General features: G+C 38.6%; 1 protein-coding gene across 1 annotated transcript; it reads left to right on the forward strand.

Annotated features, from left to right (window-relative positions):
* The first annotated feature begins 1,840 nt into the window (after positions 1 to 1,840).
* LOC145593188 (putative adenylate kinase 6, chloroplastic) lies at positions 1,841 to 16,529 on the forward strand. Its single transcript, XM_081649694.1, has 4 exons — positions 1,841 to 2,282; positions 4,990 to 5,130; positions 15,668 to 15,940; positions 16,188 to 16,529. Exons 1-4 carry the CDS (start codon positions 1,932 to 1,934, stop codon positions 16,329 to 16,331), a joined length of 909 nt encoding a protein of 302 aa, XP_081505820.1. The 5' UTR covers positions 1,841 to 1,931; the 3' UTR covers positions 16,332 to 16,529.
* The last annotated feature ends 3,164 nt before the right edge of the window (positions 16,530 to 19,693 follow it).

The raw sequence follows: 19,693 nt of genomic DNA on the forward strand, positions 1-19,693 counted from the left end.
TCTAACCGTAGATGCCTTCACTAGGCACCAGTGTTTGCATTTCGAGCTTACAACGTAATGCTAGTGTCTGCATTGTGTTTCACCACGAGGGCAACATTTGCATTGGATACCTTTTACATGAAAGAAGCACCTATTGTAGATGCCTCCACCATGGAGGCGATGCAAAACATAAACTCTGCCAGTGTGGGAGTGTTTTTTTTCCCACTTTTTTCAATGTTGTTGAGTGAGAAGAAATGTGGTGGACCAGTAACGGTGGCGGTGGCCAGCAGATGGAGGTTTGAATGAAGTGAGGAGAGGAAGTAAGCCAGGTAGAGAAATGAGTGGGGTTGATGTATCGATGAAAGGTTATGGAGGGGTGGGTTAAGTAATGGTCATTATTTTCAAAAATGGTGACAAAGAAGAAATTTTGGTTGTTGTATAAGTACTTGTTTGGTTCACATATGAATAAAATTCCCATGGGAAGATTATGTTCATGGAAAGTTAGTATTCTTGTGAACTTTTTAAAGATGACTTACTCCCTCTGTTTCAAAATAAATGTTCAATTTTGAATTTTACACCATTCACACACAATTATTTGACCTCCATTTGTGCATTACATAATATTAAATAAAGTTGCGTAACTATTTGTTAGAATTATCTCAATGTATAACTTTCAACTATCAACTTTCTATTATAATTTATATTTGTTGATAATCAAAAGTATTGACAAATGTGTCAGTCAAAATGATACATCTATTTTGAAACAAAGGAAATACCTTGTTTGTTTGAGTGGTACAAAGACACTCACAATTTGATATTGAAATTTTGACTTAGGGTCTGTTCTGATTGACTGAGCTGAATTGAAATGAACTAAACTTATTGGAACTGAATTGATCTCAACTGAATATTTTATGAGATAAGGAAATTAAGAACTGAACAGAACTGAACTTATTGGAGCTGAACCGAACTAAACTTATTGGAGTTGAGCTGAACTAAAGTCAACTGAAATGAAATGAAAATAAGCTGAAAAGAACAGGCCCTTACTAAAAAAGGGTTGGTAATTCATCTTCCACATCTTATGAGAATTTCAACTTCCATGAAAGTTCTATGTCTCCTCTATTTTATGTCAATCAATCATCACTATTCAATTCCTCAAAAGTCTCACTCTTAACTTCCCCTTGTTTGCAACCAAACAAGCACTAAGGGCCTGTTCTTTTCAGCTTATTTTCAGTTCAGTTCAGTTCTTAATTTCCTTCTCTCGTAAAATATTCAGTTCAATTCAGCTCCAATAAGTTCAGTTCAGTAAATCAGAACAGGCTCTAATTATAGACTCGATCATGTCAAGCCTAACCTAGAAAATACCCGAATTTGGGTAGAATTTTTAGGCTCGAAATTCAGGCTTAACCCGATTTTCAAAACAAATAAACAGGTTTAGCTTATTTTTATTTAAATTTTTAATAGACCTTGATTTTGGCCTAAAAAGCCTGATTTTTGGCCTAAAAAGCCTGATTTTTGGGCCTAAATACCGGGTTTGGGCATGCCTTTTGGCCCAAGATTGACTGAATTTTTTTTTGACAAATTTCAGTCTGCCCCATGATCATCTCAACTAATTATGTGCCGAGTATCAGCAAACAGTTTTTGGCTATTCGGTAACTTTCAATATGAAATCAAACCGCTAAACAACGTGAATTGCATTCTCGACATCTCTTTCCAAAGGTAGCACTCCGTAATGAGTTAGTGATGGTCGCACAAGTGCACAACTAGACAAGTGGTCTGGGACAAGCAACGAAGCAAGGGTCAAAAACACCAAGAATAAACATGTGCAAATAACCAAATTACATTAATTAGAGTTAATTACTACTTTCCCTGCAAAAGCAACTGAAAATTTCAAACTCCATCCTTCTTCTTCCAGAACTCTCATCTTCTTCTCTCTCCTCTTCAACTCTTCATCAATGGCGGTAATCAGCCGCCTTGCAAAATCATCAACTACATTCAAAGTTTCATCTCTAATTCCAACCATATTATCTCGTAAATTTACATCATCATCATCATCATCTCTTTCTTCCGAAACTACCCTTCATTCTCCTTCTTGGAATGACACTTCTAATGATAATAGTAACAATGGTGGAAATCCCTTGAATTTGGGAAAAGGTAGAGATGTTCACTGGGTCTTTCTGGGTTGTCCTGGTGTTGGTAAAGGCACTTACGCTACTCGTCTTTCGAAGCTTCTCGATGTTCCTCATATTTCTACTGGTGATTTGGTTCGTGATGAGCTCGCTTCCCCTGGTTCTCTCTCTCCTAAGGTCAATATCATCTTTTCGCTGATTTTATGCATTTGGGTTATTGCTGAATTTATTGATTGTTTTTTGAATTTGGTAATTCTAATTTGATTGTGGGTTTATGTATTTTGATAAATAATGATATTTGGGTACTACTGAATTCTGCATTATTGATTAACTAGTGATTGATGTATCGACCGCTTCGACGAATTAAGATAATGTTTCCAACTGTTGATTTTTGTTGTAGAGGTGTTAGGGTTTAGGGTTGTGTCTTCTTTAAGTTCTAATTTGAGGTATTGGTTAATCGTGCTTTATTGTGGAATGTGGAGTAGCAGGATTGTTTGGTGGGTGTTTTGTATAATTAAGTTAAGCAGAGGGTGTGCTTGCTTAGTAAAAAAAAGTTACATTCTTGCATACAAGTGATATCTTTAATCCCACCGTTGGTGGTAGCCTCAGACGAGGTGCTAGGTTGATCATGCGGTGATTGCTAAGGTGTGAAACTCTAGGGAAATAGTGAGTCTTGAATGCACAATAGGTAGTTATTGAACGTCCAACAACTAATCGGTGAAAATAGATAGAAAGTATAAATGGAAAATCGGAACTTAGAATTTTTTTATGAAATATAAACCTTTGACATAAATCACATAATTACTCCTTCCATCCCTTTTAATTTTGCCCGTGAAATTACTTTATAAATTTTTGGTTTAAAAGATTTGATGAGGGAGAAAAGTGGCGGGGTTGGTTCTAAGAGTGTAGGTGTGATCCTTACAACCAAAATTAGTATGAAGCAAACTCAAAGAGGCTGACTAAAAAGGAAAATGGGGCAATTATTAAGGGACAAAGGGGTTATAACTAGAACCACACAACGACCAACATAAGAAAAATACTCCCTTTTCAAAATGGATGTGCTCTTTTCCGAAATAGATATGATTGAGTTTGAACTATATATTAACACTCTTATTCTTTTTTTCTTTTAAGGAAATACCATCTTAATTCTGAATAAATATGTTACATATTTGTTATGGATGAGGGCTGAGAATTATGTAGTGATTATCCCTAAGGACCTTAACCAAAAGAAAGACCCTTGTTGGTGAAGTTTACTTGATATTTGTTGCTATACCTATTGATCTTCTTAAATCCTTGGAATTTTGTCATAAAAAACAAGTGTAGATAAACCTATGTTTCTTTTTTTAATCTTTTTTGTTTTTTATTTGGCAGTGGGTTGGAGTTAGGTGGTGGTGGATGGAGGAGGGGGTATTCCACGTATGAATGTGGTGGTGGAGGAGGAAGGAAGAGGTATATAACTTTCAGCCTATGGAAAAAAAGGGGGGGAGAGAGGTTCATCTTGTCTCATCCTTTTTTAGCATTTAGCGGAGTCAAAGTTCTTTCATTTGTAAGAGTGAGATAAGACCCTGAACTAACAAATTCCGTAATAAAATCCATAGAGAAATGTCAAGCTCTGAAAGAAAGCTCTGTTTAATAGAGTCATAGGCTTTTTAAAAATCCAATTTCAATAAGAACCTTGGAGACATATGAGCCCTTGAATTCGTTTTGATAAGTTCAGAACTCAAATACTCAATATGATTTAATCCACTATGTGTCCCCGAACTCCATCAACTTCCTCCAGAACTGTTTAAAGCCTAGAAGCAAGGACTTAAATTATATGCTGATATAGTACAATGCATCAAGAAATAGGGTGAAATTGCCTAATATAGGATGGAGTCCATGGAGATACGTAAGGATCAAGAGTTTTAGTGAGTTACATTTGATTGCCTTGGCCATTTTGCAACTCTGAATAGCAGTCAAAACCAATTTGATTAATCTATTTGTTGCATTAAGCCATGCCTTCATGAAACAAACATTATAACCATCTATTCCTTGGAATCATCAACTGTTTCAAGAGCCTGGTCCATCTCAGTAATTGTCATAGGTTGACACAATAAAGCCTTTGCTTCATTACTGAGATTTGTACCCGTTCTAATTACAGGATGATCGATTGAGGGAGAAATAGAGACAGTAGTTCCAGCAGTTTCTGGTAAAATCCCTTAACTTCATCTTGGATGCAATAGGACCACCTAGCTTTTGTTCGAGTACAAAACTGAATTCTGTTCCTGGCATATCTTTCTTTTACGGTAGCATCAAAGTGGTGAGAGTTAGAGTCACCTAGGGTGAACCAATTTATTCTGGATTTATCACAAAAAAAAAAAAAATACTTTCTTCAATAAATAGTCATTTCCTTAATTGCAGCACCAATTCTTATGAGCATGTGTAAGCAGGACCACTGGAAGTAACTGAGATTGAATGTTATCTGGCTCATTTTCAGTTTTCTCAACCTTTTCTCCAACTCTGGGATCTTCTTCTCTGTGAAGGCTCTTCAAAGAAGTTTTGGTACCCTTTAGTAGTCCCAGTAGTAGGTTGTTTCACGGCTCACTAATAACATCCATAAACCATTTATGCTCTACTGGGAAAGAATTTGAAAGCCTACTCCCACCCTCAATTAATTAATCACATTTAATCAACAGAGGGCAATGATCTGAGACTGAATTATTCAAACAATCTACCACTACATCAGCATTAATTCAGTGTTGATTCTTGATGTCCTGAAATTTTATGCAGAGATATGTAATTTGTTGATTCCAAATTTCAACTCTCTGCTTGTGTTATGATTAGTGTTCAATACAATGGCTACATGATGTAAAAATAATGAGTTCTAACATTGTAAGTACTATAGATTGCAGAGATAGTCAACTCGGGGAAGCTGTTGTCAGACGAAATTATAGTGGATCTGTTGTCCAAGCGTCTTGAAGCTGGAGAAGCCAAGGGTGAATCCGGATTTATTCTTGATGGTTTTCCTCGTACAGTTAGACAGGCGGTGAGCACTTACATTAAATATTTTCTTATGATACTTTGCACTTTTTTAGATGGACTGTTTGGCTTTTAACACTATTCACAATTCACATAAGCTACTTTGTCCATCTCATTTTGATTTATACTTAAATTAATAACTATAATCATGTGAGGTCTTCTTCGATTTGTCTCATTATTTCTAAATTTAATAATTTTCACAAATGCATCGTTAGAAATATTAGATGCTAAAGAAACGCATTGGCACTCGTGTTTAAATGAAACAAGTCATCTATATAAGAATAAAGGAAGTATTATATATGCTTATATTGAATGTATATAATTTCTATGTTAAGGGAAGCTGATAGTCAGATCTAGTCATCTAGATAAACATCAGAATATGTACCTTTTCTAATACACATGCTTACGTATGTTGTATATGTAGAGAGAGGGACAAAAACATATGTATTCAGTCACAAGGTTTTAGGCTCAATTTTGAGTACATAGACACAGCCTATTTATTTTGTTGACAAAAATCAAGATGGCACTAATGTTCAATGCCCCTACTATAGTCTTCATCAGATATGATAATAATGCTCTTTTGGCTTGGAACTTTTAGTTACATATTTTTTTCATATAATGCCATGGTGAATGCTGAATATGCATGAATAGTTACCTTAATAGCCAAGGTGTTGAAGCTTCTGTTTTTGGTCTTTGATATATAGAAAACTATCAAAACTAAAGGCTACGTTTATGATTGGTTTTTCTATCATTTGTCTGACTTGCTAATTTCTGTAGCTTCGAAAGCCGTCACCCTCTCTTTTTAAAGATTTTAAACCCTCTAAATGCTGAACTTGCTGTAGTTAATTTCAAGAGTTCAAAACTGCTGGAGGAGTGTTTCTATGGACTTTCCATATTTTCCTCTATTTAGACTAAGCATACACATACACCATATCTTTCTTCATCTTTGCAGCTCTGTCCCAATCAACTTTAAGTCAAATGTGCTTGATTAGGCTTCTTAGTGATTATACCAACTTATTGGAGGGATGATCGCCTGTTAAACTACCTTGATTAAAGGGTATACCAATAAGTCCTTTAATATTTAAGAGATTCATTTATCCCCCCCCAAAAGGATGATTTGGATGTACCTTCAAAGCGACATGGGAAAGGTAAGAAAAGGGGTAATATTGGTAGTGCTTAAAAATTCTATTAGGATTAGCTTAGAGAGTATTCAGAGGAAGCAAGTTAGTTAGAATGGAAGAACGGCCGAACAGGGAACTACAATGTATACCGTAGAGATGAGAGGTAGAGAGGGTATTTAGAAAAGTGTAAAGAGTTTATTTGATTTGGTTTGTTAGTTGGCTAAGAATAAGCCTTTGAAAGCCACTATCTTTTCATTTCCAGTAATTTTCCTTACATCAATCAAACTCAATTTCTCCAACCTTTCAATTCTGTCACCAACTCCTGCTCATTAAACTTTTTGTAGGGATACTGACAAAAAAAATTTAATGTTGTAGTGACAAAGCAATCTTGATTTTTCATTTGATAATTACAATGTCCAATTTCCAAATTATTAGAATTTCTTGCCAGCCCAATTTAAAATATTGTGAGAATGAATTGGGTTTCTGCTGCCAATTAGTCACTTTGAGTGAATAATGATGTGTGGAGAAGGGACATTTATGTCTCACTAATGACTAGGGCTATGCGATTAACTTTTTAAGTCTTATCTTGTACAACTTTTTTTTTTTACTCTTGGCATTTGGGTTTTTGTCATCTCTTAGCTTTGATTTCATCTCACTTGTTACAGTTAGCGGAGGCTGGCAGAGTATATATTATTTTACTACAATTGAACTTTCACTATTCCAAATGGAGTGGGTTCAATTCAACGACCCATTTTATATTGTTCCCCCCCCCCCCCCCCCCCCCTCTCTTTTTTTTTTAATTACATTTGAGAGGCTCTATGGCGGAGCAAGTAGGTACATTTTACCCCTCTTAGACCAATATATATTCGCCCCTGGTACCTAGCAGTCTAGCCATAACCCATCTGAGCATGTTCTTGGAAGCAAGTGGCGGGATTTGACACTTTTCAAGCATTGAGTTTGCTTTTTCTTTGGGGTGGAGGTGTTAGTTATGTTCCTTCCTCTTATTCTCTCATTGCTGGCCTCATGATTCTTGTAGAGTTTCATGTAGTCTTTTGTAGTATCTTGACATTAAGGAATTTTGCTCTTGTCCACTGATTGTAGAAAAGAGTAAAAAAATATTGATATCAACTACAAATTCTTACTATATGCTTTGCCTTGAGGCCTAAGATTATTGAAGCTTTTGACCAAAATGTGAAAGCAAGCATTTACCAACTACATAGTAGTGAATGTCAAGACAGAAATTTTAGTGACAAAAATGAAAAATGTGATGTTATCTTTGAGAATCCTGGATGTAGTTAATTATTGGGTTAACATATTGGAACAGTTGATTTATCTACCTCTGAAAACTTCTTACAACTGCAGTTGTAGACTTTTGTTAATATAAATATCTTTATACTTTTTACCTCATTATTCAATAGACCCTTCTTGAATTAATTATTTAAAAATTCCTTGAGCTCTAGGTAAGGATCTGAAAGTATGTCATATTTAGCACTCAATAATTGGGAGTTGTCAACTCATTTTTTTGTTTTCTTTAAAGATTCTGAGGCCCAAGACCTAACACCCTTTGCTATGCTTATACAGTTTTCAGTTGCTTTGGATTATCTGTACCGCTGTACCAGAGAGACTTTTTGTAACACTCTAGTGGTTACTTACTTGTATTAATATTAAGTTATGCAATAAAGATGTGATTTTGAGGAAAATGGGCAGCTTTTTGATTAATATGAAAATGGCAGTAACAAAACAAGGGTAGCTTGAGGCTACTAGTCTCTGATTTTAGTACCTTTAGGGCACCACTCTCTAGCCTAGGAATTACTATGATCTTGCCTACCTCGCACATCCCACTCTCCCTTTCTTATATATACATAATCTGCCAAAAAGAAGAAAACAACAAAAGTTGTTGTGGCAGCTGTCAAGGCTCTCCTCTGATTGGATGATGCTGCTCTGCTTGGTGACTGCTCTCTGCTTGGTGGCTGCCTTGTTGTGCATTCTCTGACATTCCATTTTGCTGACCCTTCCTTCTCCTTCTTGAATAAGTAATCAAATCATGACCCTTGTTGAGCATTGAGTCCGTCACATTCCCTCCCCCTAGAAGACTCACCTTGTCCTCAAGGTGAAAGGAAGGAAAACGCTCGTTGATGAGAGAAGCTTCTTCCCAAGTGGCTTCCATCATGGGTAAATTTTCCCATTTAACCAACACCTCCAGGTCAGAGGGAGAGCTGCTGGATTTCCTGACAGCCAGCACCTGCTCTGGTTCTGCCAGCAGCTCCAGCTCTGCTGTCAGCTGAGTTGGTATGGTAGGGCTCACTTCTTGGCTGCCAAGTGCCTTCTTCAGTTGAGAGACATGGAACACAGGGTGTACGCGACAAGAGTCTGGCAAACTCAGCTTATAGGCCACATTTCCCACGCGTTGCTCCACCATAAATGGCCCATAAAAACGCGGAGAGAGCTTCTCATTAGGCCTCTTAGCAAGAGACTTTTGTCTATATGGCTGTAGCTTAAGGTAGACATAATCTCCCACCTGAAATTCGACCTCTCGTCTCTTTAAATCAGCATTTGCCTTCATTCTTTGCTGTGCACGAAGCAAGTTCATCTTCAAATCCTCAAGCACCCAATCCCTTTCTTGTAACCACACCTCCAAGCTATCCACTGGCGTTTGGCCTTTTCCCACCTTAATTAGCTTCGGAGGATCCCTTCCATAGACCACTCGAAATGGGGTAAACCCGATTGATTCATGGTGAGCAGTGTTGTAAGCGAATTCAGCCCAATGCAACCATTTTCCCCAAGATTTCGGCTGCCCATTCACGAAGCATCTTAGATATGTTTCCAAGGTCTTATTGACTATTTCCGTTTGACCATCGGTTTGGGGGTGATACGAGGTGCTTCTCTTGAGTTCCGTGCCTTGTAGCTTGAACAACTCTCGCCAAAAAATACTCATGAATATACGATCCCGATCCGAAACTATAGAACTAGGAAACCCATGGAGCTTGACCACTTCCCTAACAAAAATGGCAGCTATAGTGGCAGCACTATATGGGTGTTTTAGCCCAACGAAATGAGCATATTTGGAGAGTCTATCTAACACAACCAAGATAGAATTCATCCCCATTGAGTTGGGAAGGCCCTCAATGAAGTCCATGGATATGTCCTCCCATATGGCTTCGGGAATGGGTAGGGGTTGCAAGAGCCCCGCGGGTTGCATTTGCGAGTGTTTTGCTTGCTGACAGATGGGGCAGCGTTGCACATACTCCCCGACATCCTTTCTCATCCCAATCCAATACCACTCCGAAGCAATTCTCAAGTAGGTCTTAGTCTCACCTTGGTGTCCTCCAATGGGACTATCATGATACTCTCGCAAGAGCTTGGGAATCAAGGTGGATGACTTTGGAATCGCCACCCTTCCCTTAAACAACAACCTACCATTCTCCATGGTGTACCCCACATACGCCCCACCTCCTTGCTGCACTGCTGCTGCTATTTTACCCAAGAGGTCATCCTCTTCGATTTCTTTTTCCAACTCTTCCCACTTAATTCCTTGGACAGAAATCATGGCTGCCATTTCCAGCTCCGAACCACCTCTTCTTGAGAGGGCATCCTCCACTCTATTGCTAGCCCCCGGCTTAAATTGAATTTCAAAGTCGAAACCCAATAATTTGCGCACCCACTTTTGATAATCCCCTCCCACTTCCCTTTGTTCCATTAAATACTTCAAACTTTGTTGATCCGTTCTCACCACAAAGTGACGGCCTAGGAGATAGTGGCGCCACTTAACGATGGCTAGGCAAATCGCCATTAGTTCCTTCTCATAGGTGGCCTTTGCTTGCGATTTAGGGCCCAATAACTTGCTGTAAAATGCTATAGGCCTAGAGTCTTGCATTAACACCGCTCCTAAGCCATAGCCCGAAGCATCGGCCTCTACCACAAACAACTTGCTGAAATTTGGCATTGTTAGCACAGGGGCAGCCACCATGGCAGCCTTGAGCTGCTCAAATGCCTTGGTTGCCTCGGGTGACCACCCAAAATTAGCTCTCTTAAGTTGTTCGGTCAAGGGTCTAGCTAGTTGAGCATACCTCTTAATGAACTTGCGATAATAGCCGGTTAGCCCCAAGAAACCCCGCAACTCCTTCAATTTTTTTGGGGTAGGCCACTCCACCATGGCCTTGACTTTTTCCATGTCCACCGCCACTCCACCTTTGGACACCACGTGTCCCAAATAAGCAACTTGCTGCTGCCCAAACTCGCATTTCTTGAAATTCACCACCAAGTGGTGTTCCTTGAGTAGCCCTAACACTACCCTCATGTGCTCACGATGACTCTCTATGTTGGGGCTATAAATCAAGATGTCATCAAAGAAAACTAGCACGAATTTTCTCAAGTGAGGTCGGAACACCTCATTCATCAAAGCTTGAAAGGTAGCGGGAGCATTAGTAAGCCCAAAAGGCATTACCAAAAACTCGTAGTGACCCTCATGGGTTCGGAAAGCGGTTTTGGGGGTGTCCTCTTCCCTTACTAATATTTGGTGATAGCCCGACTTGAGGTCGAGCTTGGAAAAGATGGCAGCCCCATGAAACTCATCCAAGAGCTCATCGATGATGGGAATGGGGTACTTGTCCGGAATTGTTTCTCGGTTCAAGGCACGATAGTCTACGCAAAATCGCCATGAGCCGTCTTTTTTTTTAACCAACAAAACCGGGCTTAAAAAGGGGCTCACCGAAGGCTTGATGATTCCGGCCAACAACATCTACCTAATCATCCTTTCAATCTCATCTTTTTGAAATTGGGGGTACCGGTAGGGTCTTACACTCACCGGGTTGCTTCCCTCTTTCAACACGATTGAGTGTTCATGTCCTCTCTTAGGTGGTAACCCCTTAGGTTCAGCAAAGACACTTTGGTATTCCTCCATTACATCCCTCAACCACGGGGGTGGTGCTGCCACCAGGGGCTCGGTTCCTTCTGCCCTCGGTTTAATCCCAACCTGGTTGATCTCTACCCATAAACCTTCCCCTTCATGCCTCAAGGCTCTCAACATTGCCTTGAGCGACACCTTAGAGTGCTCTAGCGCGGGATTTCCCACCAAAGTCACCCTCCGATCACCCACCATAAAACTCATGATGTGCGTTTTCCAATTGTGCGTGACTGACCCCAACTTCTCTAACCACTCAATTCCCAAAATCATGTCAGCACTTCCCAACTTCAGAGGCAGGAAGTTTTCCACCACCACAAAACCGCCATTCAACACCACCCGAACTCCTGTACACCTCCCTTTACCCACAATCACATCACCATTCCCAAGAGATACTCCAAATTCACGGTCACCACTCACCGAAATTCCCACCTCTGCCACTAACACCTCCGAGACGAAGTTATGCGTTGCTCCGGGGTCCACCAATATCACCACTGACTTCGGTCCGACCTTCCCTTCCAATTTCATGGTCTTCGGCCTCGAAATTCCCACCAAGGAGCAGAGGGCGGCTCCGGCCACCACCTCGTCATCACTGGAGTCCAGTTCTGGGGGCTTGGACGGCCCAACTCCGACGTCTTCTTCGCCGCTGAGCAGCAGCACACTGAGCTCGCGGTTCTTGCAGCGATGACCCACGCTCCACCGCTCATCGCACCTAAAACAAAGCCCTCGGGCCTTACGTTCTTGGTGCTCGAAATCGGTCAGCCGCCGCGGCTCCCTTGATCTCGCCGTTGAACTGGTGGTAGATCGGGGACGATTAACTAAGCTCTGAGACTCAGGGGTGATGATCGGAGCTTTAGGCCACCCTTTGAAGGTTGTGGCTTGTTGAGCAGGGGTTCCAAAAGTACTAATGAGGCCTGACCCGATTGGGGCTTTGGATCCGGATGATCCAGCTGTACTGGTAGTGGGTCGACCCGACCCGAAATACCCGGGTGGTTTTCTCAACCCGCCGACCCGATTTCTTTCTTCGACCCGACCCGCGATCTCCATGGCTTGCTCCAGGTTAAACGGGTTCATAAGTCTGACGTCAGCTTTGATGTCTTCCTTGAGCCCTTGTATAAAATGGCCCATCATAATCGTTTCAGGGATGTCTTCCAACGGCGCTGAAAGCTCGATGAATTTTCTTCGATACTCCATGACGGTCGTCTCCTGGCTTGCGGCGAGCCACTGCTCGTGGAGGCTCCCGGCGTGAGTTGGCCGGAATTGACGCAAGATCCGCGCTTTCATGCTCTCCCACGTAGCAATAGGCCTCCTTCGATTTTCCCACTGAAAACACCTTAGCGCGTCCCCCTCCAACGCCAAGACGGCAGCCTGCAATCTTTGCTCCTCCGTGAGATGGTAGTGGAGAAAATACTTCTCCCCTTTAAGGATCCATCCATCCGGGTCCGCACCTTCGAATATGGGCATATCAAGCTTCCTCGGCTTCCAATGGTAGTCACCGCCGCCGTTTTGGTTGCGATTCTCATGGTTGTAGCCTAGCCCCTGTTCGTGATGTCTCTGGTTCACCAAGTTCCGCAGCTCTTCGAAGAACTGGGCTTGTGTGGTGGCGTTCGCAGCGGTCTGAGCTTCCTGCTGCTGCCGTAGCAGCTCAAATTGATTATCGACCTTCTCACTGGCCTCACTCAAGGTCTTCTTGAGTGTTTCTTCTTGTGTTTTCATTGCCGCTTCCAAGGCTTGCAATCGAGTTTGAACTCCAGCCATTTGCTCATCCAGGTTATCGCACCTCTGTGTTGCAGATGTGACCATGTTTCTCTCTTTTTTTTTTTTTTTTTTTTTTTTTTTTTTTTTTTTTTTTTTAAAACAGAGTACGGAGTGGTGGTTTCCGGTACCGTTGGCCGCAGGACCGCCGCTCTGATACCACTTGTAACACTCTAGTGGTTACTTACTTGTATTAATATTAAGTTATGCAATAAAGATGTGATTTTGAGGAAAATGGGCAGCTTTTTGATTAATATGAAAATGGCAGTAACAAAACAAGGGTAGCTTGAGGCTACTAGTCTCTGATTTTAGTACCTTTAGGGAACCACTCTCTAGCCTAGGAATTACTATGATCTTGCCTACCTCGCACATCCCACTCTCCCTTTCTTATATATACATAATCTGCCAAAAAGAAGAAAACAACAAAAGTTGTTGTGGCAGCTGTCAAGGCTCTCCTCTGATTGGATGATGCTGCTCTGCTTGGTGACTGCTCTCTGCTTGGTGGCTGCCTTGTTGTGCATTCTCTGACATTCCATTTTGCTGACCCTTCCTTCTCCTTCTTGAATAAGTAATCAAATCATGACCCTTGTTGAGCATTGAGTCCGTCACACTTTTGAAATGTACTTTTGTTTACTGATTTACCACCAACTGCAAACCCCGGGGTGAGAGTTAATAAATTCGCCAAACCTCTCCCCCCTCCAAGTGAACAGTGTTCTAACTTCTAATTCATTTTAAAGAATCATGTGTTCTAAATTTGCTGGTGTGCCAAATCAAGTCAGCATGCTATCTAGTATTCTCAAACTCTCAAAGTGATGATGGAAGAGTGAGAAAACAGATCAAAGAACGAAATGGCTGGTTAAAAAGTAAGCTATGCTACAAACTCTTAACTCTTTGTGGTGAGAATTGAGATGCTATGGTAGAAGAAAGCAGAGCATCATAACAGCCTGGCTCTTCTTGCTAGATTGCGATTCTAGCTATTGGGTTATCTACTGCCTCATAGAAAGATAACCTTTATGAGCTGCCCCTCTCTCGCTCTTAGTCCTTTCTCTTTCTATTCGGATTGCTTATTAACTAGAGTTTTGGGCCAAGGCCTAAGAGATATCATCTGTTGTCTCCTCTAATATAAAATGATAAGTTGGCAAAGGAACTAGGCTTTATAGCTGCACAATATTGTTTTGATGGACATGTGAAGCGGGTCAAAACGATTTGCATAGTGGTATGGGTCTAGAATCAAGAATGAGATCAATGTGGTATTGGGTTGGAACTTGATACTTATTAGTTAATACCATGTGTTTGGTGTAGTTTGGGAATGAACATCTTTCTTTTATTTGATACCTGAAACTCTGGAAGGTATGGTATGAGCCATACCCACCTCCTCCTTGGGTTTCTGAACCCCATACCCTGTGGGTTTAAGAATTTTCTCAAACAAACGCAAGGTAAAACCCATACCTCATACCTAAATTACTTGAACCAAACACCCCAGAGGTTTTCTTATGCTAATCAGTCCCTGGTGCAATAATAAATCCTGTGTGTAATATTCTGTCAAATGGAATTCGTTGTGACTTGTGAGAAACGAATTGCATGCTCATAATATGTTCACTTGTTGAAACTGCTGCAGTAGCCTGTAGGTAACAATGATATGGACTATGGAGGAAATGCTAAATCACAGAAAATGGTGTCCTTCAGGGAAATTATATTCACAGGATTTTTACTTTGATAAGAGACAGTTACATAAGATGATACTATTTTGGGAGTAATAACATATGTCTAATGATACATTTGGACCACTGTTACCTATTTGCTAATCCCCTCCCCACAGCGTGACCATGATTCTCAACAATTTGGAATTAATACATGGTACGTCAATACAGTTTTGGACATGTTTTGCAAAGAGTAGGTAAACGCATTCTTGAACCTGTTCTATCACATCCCAAGTAGTACTGATCTGATTGACGTGTGGAAGATAAGTACTGTAACACCAGGCTAACCTACTATCTATGTGTTATACATTAGCTCCTTACTTCATTAGGCTCGATTTGACTGGTATGCAGAGGAGATGCACCCTCTTTGAATTTTCTGGTGATGATACATCTCATCTTCTTATGGGTGGCTGTTGCATGTTGATCTAGCTAATTATTTCTAACATCTAACTTTGGTGCATTTGAAATGAGAGACAGAACATCCAATATATATTTTCCTTTGAGGGCAGGTAAATATCTGTGCTTAATTTATGATGCACAAGAGGAGATACTACTGTTTTTACCCTTCAAAGTTTCAGTATCTCTCCATATTTGGCTATCTTCCTTGTCCAAGCACATCTTTCTTTTTCATCGCCAACTTTGACCCTGTTTTTCTTATTAAACCCTACTATGAAGTAATGATTAATGAACTACTGCCTGATATGCAATTGCTAAATGAGAAGTATACGTCATTGTATGGAAGGTCAAATACTAGTCTGTAAGCCTGTCATTTCTCAATGTTGCTGGACACATCTTCTGTTCAGCCATATCAAGAGTTTATGATTACAGCATCTGAAAGCATGCAAGGCTTCGCAAGAGGTAAGTTTGATCTGTATTTGGTAGTATACATTGTACTGATTAGGTTTTCGAGTCAAAATTTAATATTCTGCTTGCAAGATGCAACTTCTAAGGGTGTAATTAATTGTTTATTTTATTTATATTCTTTCTGCAAGAGGTAAGTTCCTTCTCCTATACATGCTTGTTTATTGATATACATGCTTGTTTCATTTTATTTGCTGTTTGTGACAGGAAATTTTGGAGGGGGTTATTGATATTGACTTGGTGGTGAATCTTAAGCTCCGTGAAGAAGCCTTACTCGCAAAATGCCTTGGTAGAAGAATCTGTAGTCAGTGTGGTGGAAATTACAATGTTGCATGCATTGACATCAAGGGTGACAATGAAAGCCCTGGAATGTACATGGCTCCTCTTCTTCCTCCAGCTGAATGTGCCTCAAAGCTTATCAGTCGCGCTGATGATAAAGAAGAAGTTGTGAGGGAGAGACTCCGGATATACGATGAATTGGTATTACTATTCAATCTCAAGTGCTCTGATAATTTTTTGTTTCTTGTCTTCATTCCTGCATCCCATCTCAGAAAGGCAATTTTTTTTATGGTTGTTTCTTATCTTCTTAAAAAAAATCAATAAAAAAAAAAATAATAAAAAAAAAAATCTTGAAGTAGGCTGTGATGCCTGTGAATGCTGGTGATGAATATTGTATTTTTGGCATGTTTAAGCAAGATTAACTCGTGAACTTGATATATATGTGCAGACTCGACCTGTGGAGGAATTTTATCGCAAGCGGGGCAAACTGTTGCAGTTTGATCTTCCTGGTGGAATTCCAGAATCCTGGCCAAAGTTGCTGCACGCTTTGAATCTCGATGATCATGAAGACGATCAATCTGCTGCAGCTTAAATCCTATTAGATAATTTTCGATACCACATTGTCTAGGTTAGTGATCATTTTTTTGCAAACAATGTATAGTTAATAATAAATTAATATATGAAGCAGATATTACTTGAAATAAATTCCTGGAACCAGCTAGTAGGATACATCAGACCTGATTATTTTGGTTTGAAAAACTATTGAAGGGACACCATTAGAATATTATTTTCGTCAAAATATCTATTCAAAAGAAGAAGAAAAATAATGAAATTTTGTCCTTTGAATCTAGTTGTGATATAATATTATTTAATGATTATTATATTTAGAATGAATTTAATAAGAATATTTGACTCCATTGTCATTGGCTAAACGTGAAGTAGGTTTACAGGTGTTGGATTTACTTTTTGATGTATTTACTGTATAATTAATTACTTAATTAGTGTCACTGTTGTATCTTTTTTCCTTAAAGATTATTATTAATATTTGAATTTTGTTTTTTTAGGTTAGTACTTGTCATTACTTGATAGTTGATAACCTTAAAAAATGTGGTGATAGATATTTTATTTTGAATCTAAGGCATGTTAGGCCATGTTTGGTAGCGCGGCTTTGTAGAAAAGCAATTAATTCTTTACTAATCCTAATTATGGGGTGTTTTAGTGGCATAATTAACTGGTAGTCTTGGTAATTGCCAATTAAGGTATGTCCCATTAGTACCATGGTAATGAACTAGTACGAGAGAGTGGGAAAATTTTCCTTTTTATAGAAGGTATGTCACATTTTCCTCCCTACTCCTTACATCCATTACCTCCTCTCTCGTCCATCTCCCTTCCGCGTAATTCCCCTTTCTCGAAAAATATTTTTACATTTGTGTTTTCCCTTGAAATTATTTTCTATGGATAATTATTTTTCCAAAATACTGTTTTCCGTTAAAACACACTAAGCCTTGAAGGATGGCAAATTGGTAATACACTTGTACTAAATTATACTACCTCCGTTTTTTTTAGTTGACACATTTTGACCTTAGCACTATCCACACGCTCTGCTTTGACCGTGTTTTATGTTTTATAAGTAATGAAGAAAATAATCAAGTGGGATCTTGTTAGATTCGTCACGATATATATTTTCAGAATACCAAATTTTCATAATTTTTGCTTATCGGTAACTAAACATATAAATAGTTGAAGTTGTACATTGGCAAATGTGACTAAAGAAACTTGTCAACTAAAAAAAAACGGAAAAAGTATTAAAAGGTACTACTGATCCTTATTCCTAAATGCAATAGAGTTAAGCTAGAAGCGTCTGTGCATACCGGCCATTGTTACTTCATGAAACCTCCACACTATTAACCTTTTCATGAACAATCCTGTAAAACCAATCAATAACCAATTACATATACTTTTTCCGTTTTTTTAGTTGACACCGTTTGACTTTTACACTATTCACACAACACGCTTTGACTCGCTTTATGATTTATATATACGATAAAACATATTCATGTGGGGTCTTATTTGAATTGTTTCAATATATATTTTATTAATATCCACTTTTTATAATGTTGATAATTAGAGATATTAATCGTTAAAAACATGCGTTGGCAAGCGTGATAATAGAAATATATTTACTAAAAAAACAGAGGAAGTATATGTGTAGATAGCTTAAAAAAGACGTTAACTTTGAATATACAATGAAAATTAGCTACTCAAACTATACGTCAACAAAGAAGTAATAAAAGTCAAAATTAGCCTTCAATTAAACTACAAGCGCCCATCAATGAGGGGATTGGAAGAGGAAACATGAAAGGAGGAAACAAGAAAAAATATTGTGGGTCAAAATATTGTGAGAACATCCAAGAAAAAAATGCAAACATTAGTCAAAGAATGTCAAGTAAAAATGCACAAAGTGCTAATAGAACACTAATTAAAAACATGCAGGGAGCATAAAGTATTATATAATACACAAACACAAGCAATCGAATTAGAGGCATGCAATTACCAAGGAAGCTACTATATCTTCTTCTCAAAACCCTAAATTTGTGTAATTTGCTACTTGATTTTTATTAAGGGTCATCATTTCAAGAAAATTAATTGCATCATTGTGAATAGTCCTCAAAGAACAATGGAGTCTACATCATAAACCTCAATATTACGTAAATACTTCTACATGCAGCAAAGTTATCACTTCAATATTTTAAATCACTTAGCTAGATACCTTTTACAAAAGCCTCTTGCACTTTTTAACTTTCACTTTGATAGATGTTATATTGGATTGATTGTCAACTTGTCAAGGCCTATAAAAAAAATAATAATAAATAAATAAATTTTTAAAAAAAAATTAAAAAAAAAAACCCCTATGCTTGGCCTCTAGTTATTTTGAACTTTTTGATAATGTAAAATTACATTAGATTATTTTAATTTAGCGTGTCATAACTTGACTTCCAAGCCAATACATATATATATTTGGTTATTATGAGCTTTTGAACATTTGGTTTTGGAAAAACATTTAACCAAAGGTAGACAACTTATCTTTCTCTACTCCATCAATTAAAGGCAATTTATCACACCTATAGAAAAGTTAATTGAGCTAGTAGCATAATTGTTGATGTCAAGCACTTAGTTTCACACAAGTTGGATAATGTTTCATGTAACAGCAGTCTAGTTAATATTGAGGTATTAAGAATTCCCTCGTTAGGAGGGCCCCTTGGTGTTTTCATTCTTTTTCTTACCTTTATGAAGAAAAATAAAAAAAGATTAGTAGCATCTAGTGTTATGTTATTGAGTACTACTTATATTTTGGATTTGTGGGGGACTATGTAGGAGAAAAGTGTAATGTAGAATCTAACAAGTTTTGCACTTTTTTTTAGTTCATCATATACGAAGTACTATACATCCTTTCCTTGCACTTTTAGTTTCAACCGGAATTATATTTCGCTAATTTATCTATAGCAAAACACTTTATTCCATATATAGCCAAATGGCTAATGTGTTGTATTTTGACTCCTCACCGAATGAATTCCAAACTTCGCGTTGAGGGTCCCTTAAGGAAGCTAGAGGCAAGTTGTAAACTTTCTCTATTCGAAATTTGTTGACACGTGTCTTTTATTGCGTTTGCCATTATGTAAATAACTCTAATCATAAGTAGAAAGTTGATACTTTGAAGATATATATTGAGAATGATCTAACAAGTTCCACATGACTTTACTCCTTAAATATAATTCACAAAAGTTAGTCAAAATAAAGTTAAATGTATCTTTCTTTTTTTTCTTTTTTTTTTAATATGATAAGGAGAAGGGCCCTACCAGGCGGAAACCTCTCACAGATCCAACCCGACCCGGGTTAACAAGCTAGACAATTTGGGAGTGGGGGGTAAGGGTAAGAGAATCCCCACTCCAAATT

Source organism: Chenopodium album, chromosome 18 (genome assembly GCF_948465745.1).
Source record: "Chenopodium album chromosome 18, dcCheAlbu1.1, whole genome shotgun sequence".
NCBI lineage: Eukaryota > Viridiplantae > Streptophyta > Magnoliopsida > Caryophyllales > Amaranthaceae > Chenopodium > Chenopodium album.

Coding starts and splice junctions, on each gene's coding strand:
- LOC145593188 (XM_081649694.1), top strand. CDS start 1,932: ATGGCGGTAATCAGCCGCCTTGCAAAATCATCAACTACATTCAAAGTT. Junction 2,283..4,989: donor CTGGTTCTCTCTCTCCTAAG/GTCAATATCATC, acceptor TAAGTACTATAG/ATTGCAGAGATAGTCAACTC. Junction 15,941..16,187: donor TCCGGATATACGATGAATTG/GTATTACTATTC, acceptor ATATATGTGCAG/ACTCGACCTGTGGAGGAATT.